Source organism: Agrilus planipennis, unplaced genomic scaffold (genome assembly GCF_000699045.2).
Source record: "Agrilus planipennis isolate EAB-ADULT unplaced genomic scaffold, Apla_2.0 scaffold4, whole genome shotgun sequence".
Lineage (NCBI taxonomy): Eukaryota > Metazoa > Arthropoda > Insecta > Coleoptera > Buprestidae > Agrilus > Agrilus planipennis.
Window position 1 is genome coordinate 693136 of NW_020442463.1, and position 1419 is coordinate 694554.

The window sequence follows — 1419 nt, forward strand, 5'->3', positions numbered from 1 at the left end:
TCATTGTTAATTTTTACAGTAAATTGACGCAACGATAGATAAGCTTGTATCCATTTCAGTGATTCACCAATAATACCATAATCTCTTAATTTTAACAAAAGTAAATTGTGATTTACAAAGTCGAATGCGGATGACAAATCAGTATAAACTGTGTCAACACTTATATTGTCTTTAAATGCGTCCGTAATATATTCTAGGTGTGAGGCCAAGTTGGACACCACTGAGCGTCCTTGTAAAAAACCGTACTGTTTAGAGTTAATTTTTGGAGCGAGAAAATTTGAAAGGATATCATTTATTATTTTGTCGAAAATTTTCGCAAAAAGTGAGACCTTACTTATTGGCCAGTAATTTGTTATAATCTGGAGTTTCCAAATTGACGGAAAAAAAGAGTCATGCAATGATCTGTTAAATATTTGAAACAAAGGACGAGCGACAGTAGTGACAGTATTTTTTTATGAAAATAGAAGGAATACGATCTGGGCCCGCATCTAGGGTCATTTTTATGGAAGACAAATGAAGCAGAACAGTGGCCCGGTCAATATGAAAGTTTTTAAGTTCGATTTTGCTATCAGTAATCCCGTGATACCCGTTATATATGAATGAGTCATCTGCCAGAAATTTGGTAGAATAAACTTTAGCAAATAAACTGGCTACATCCGAGTCACTCTCTGCGCATATCTGCCATTCCATTCAACGCCATTGCTCCAGCAGGAAGCTCTTGGTTTGCCACAAGTCACATTCGACCAGAATTGCTGAGGTTGTCGCAATATATTACCTTCAATTTTGTAATTATAATTATTTATCGCCGCTTTACTTAACCTGTTACATAGTGATCTTTGTGCTCTAAACTATTGGTAAGCATCCGTTGATGAAGTGGATTTGTAAACTTACTGTAATGTTTTCTTTACTTTAACTTCACGGATAATTTCTGAAGTTAACCAAGGAGGGCGCTGGTGAGTAGTCGGTAAAGACTTAGGCACAAATTCATTGATCAAATTATCTAATATTTTATAGAACCAATCAACTATATAATCAAGGAGTAACTTTGGATCGTCAATAAAGGACCAGTCTATCAGGTTTAGTTTGACCTTAATCACGCCATAGTCTGCAGCATAGAAGCGCCGTCGGTTACAATTTGTATATGTTGGCGGTGCATATGTCCTTGTCCTAATATCCAACGAGATGATCAGAGGTGGATGATACTTATCCAGTAGAACTAAGGGATCAATAGAGATGTCACACGTAGTATTCGGTATATTCGTGAAGATCAGATCCAATAGATTAGAGGAGGTATCAGCCTTTGGTGCTATTTGTTGATAATCGTATTCATTCATCGTAAGGCATATATGAAATATTATTCTGAAAATTCATTTCTGAATTTTCACCCACTACGTACTACCTCAAATTAATGAAGGAAAA

The 1419-nt window shown here is 35.9% G+C and overlaps 1 protein-coding gene across 1 annotated transcript; it reads right to left on the reverse strand.

The window, feature by feature from the left end:
• Positions 1-499: 499 nt before the first annotated feature.
• On the reverse strand, positions 500-1419 carry LOC112906559. Its single transcript, XM_025980885.1, has one exon. The coding sequence runs from the start codon at positions 1332-1334 to the stop codon at positions 888-890; it is 447 nt and encodes a 148-aa protein (XP_025836670.1). The 5' UTR covers positions 1335-1419; the 3' UTR covers positions 500-887.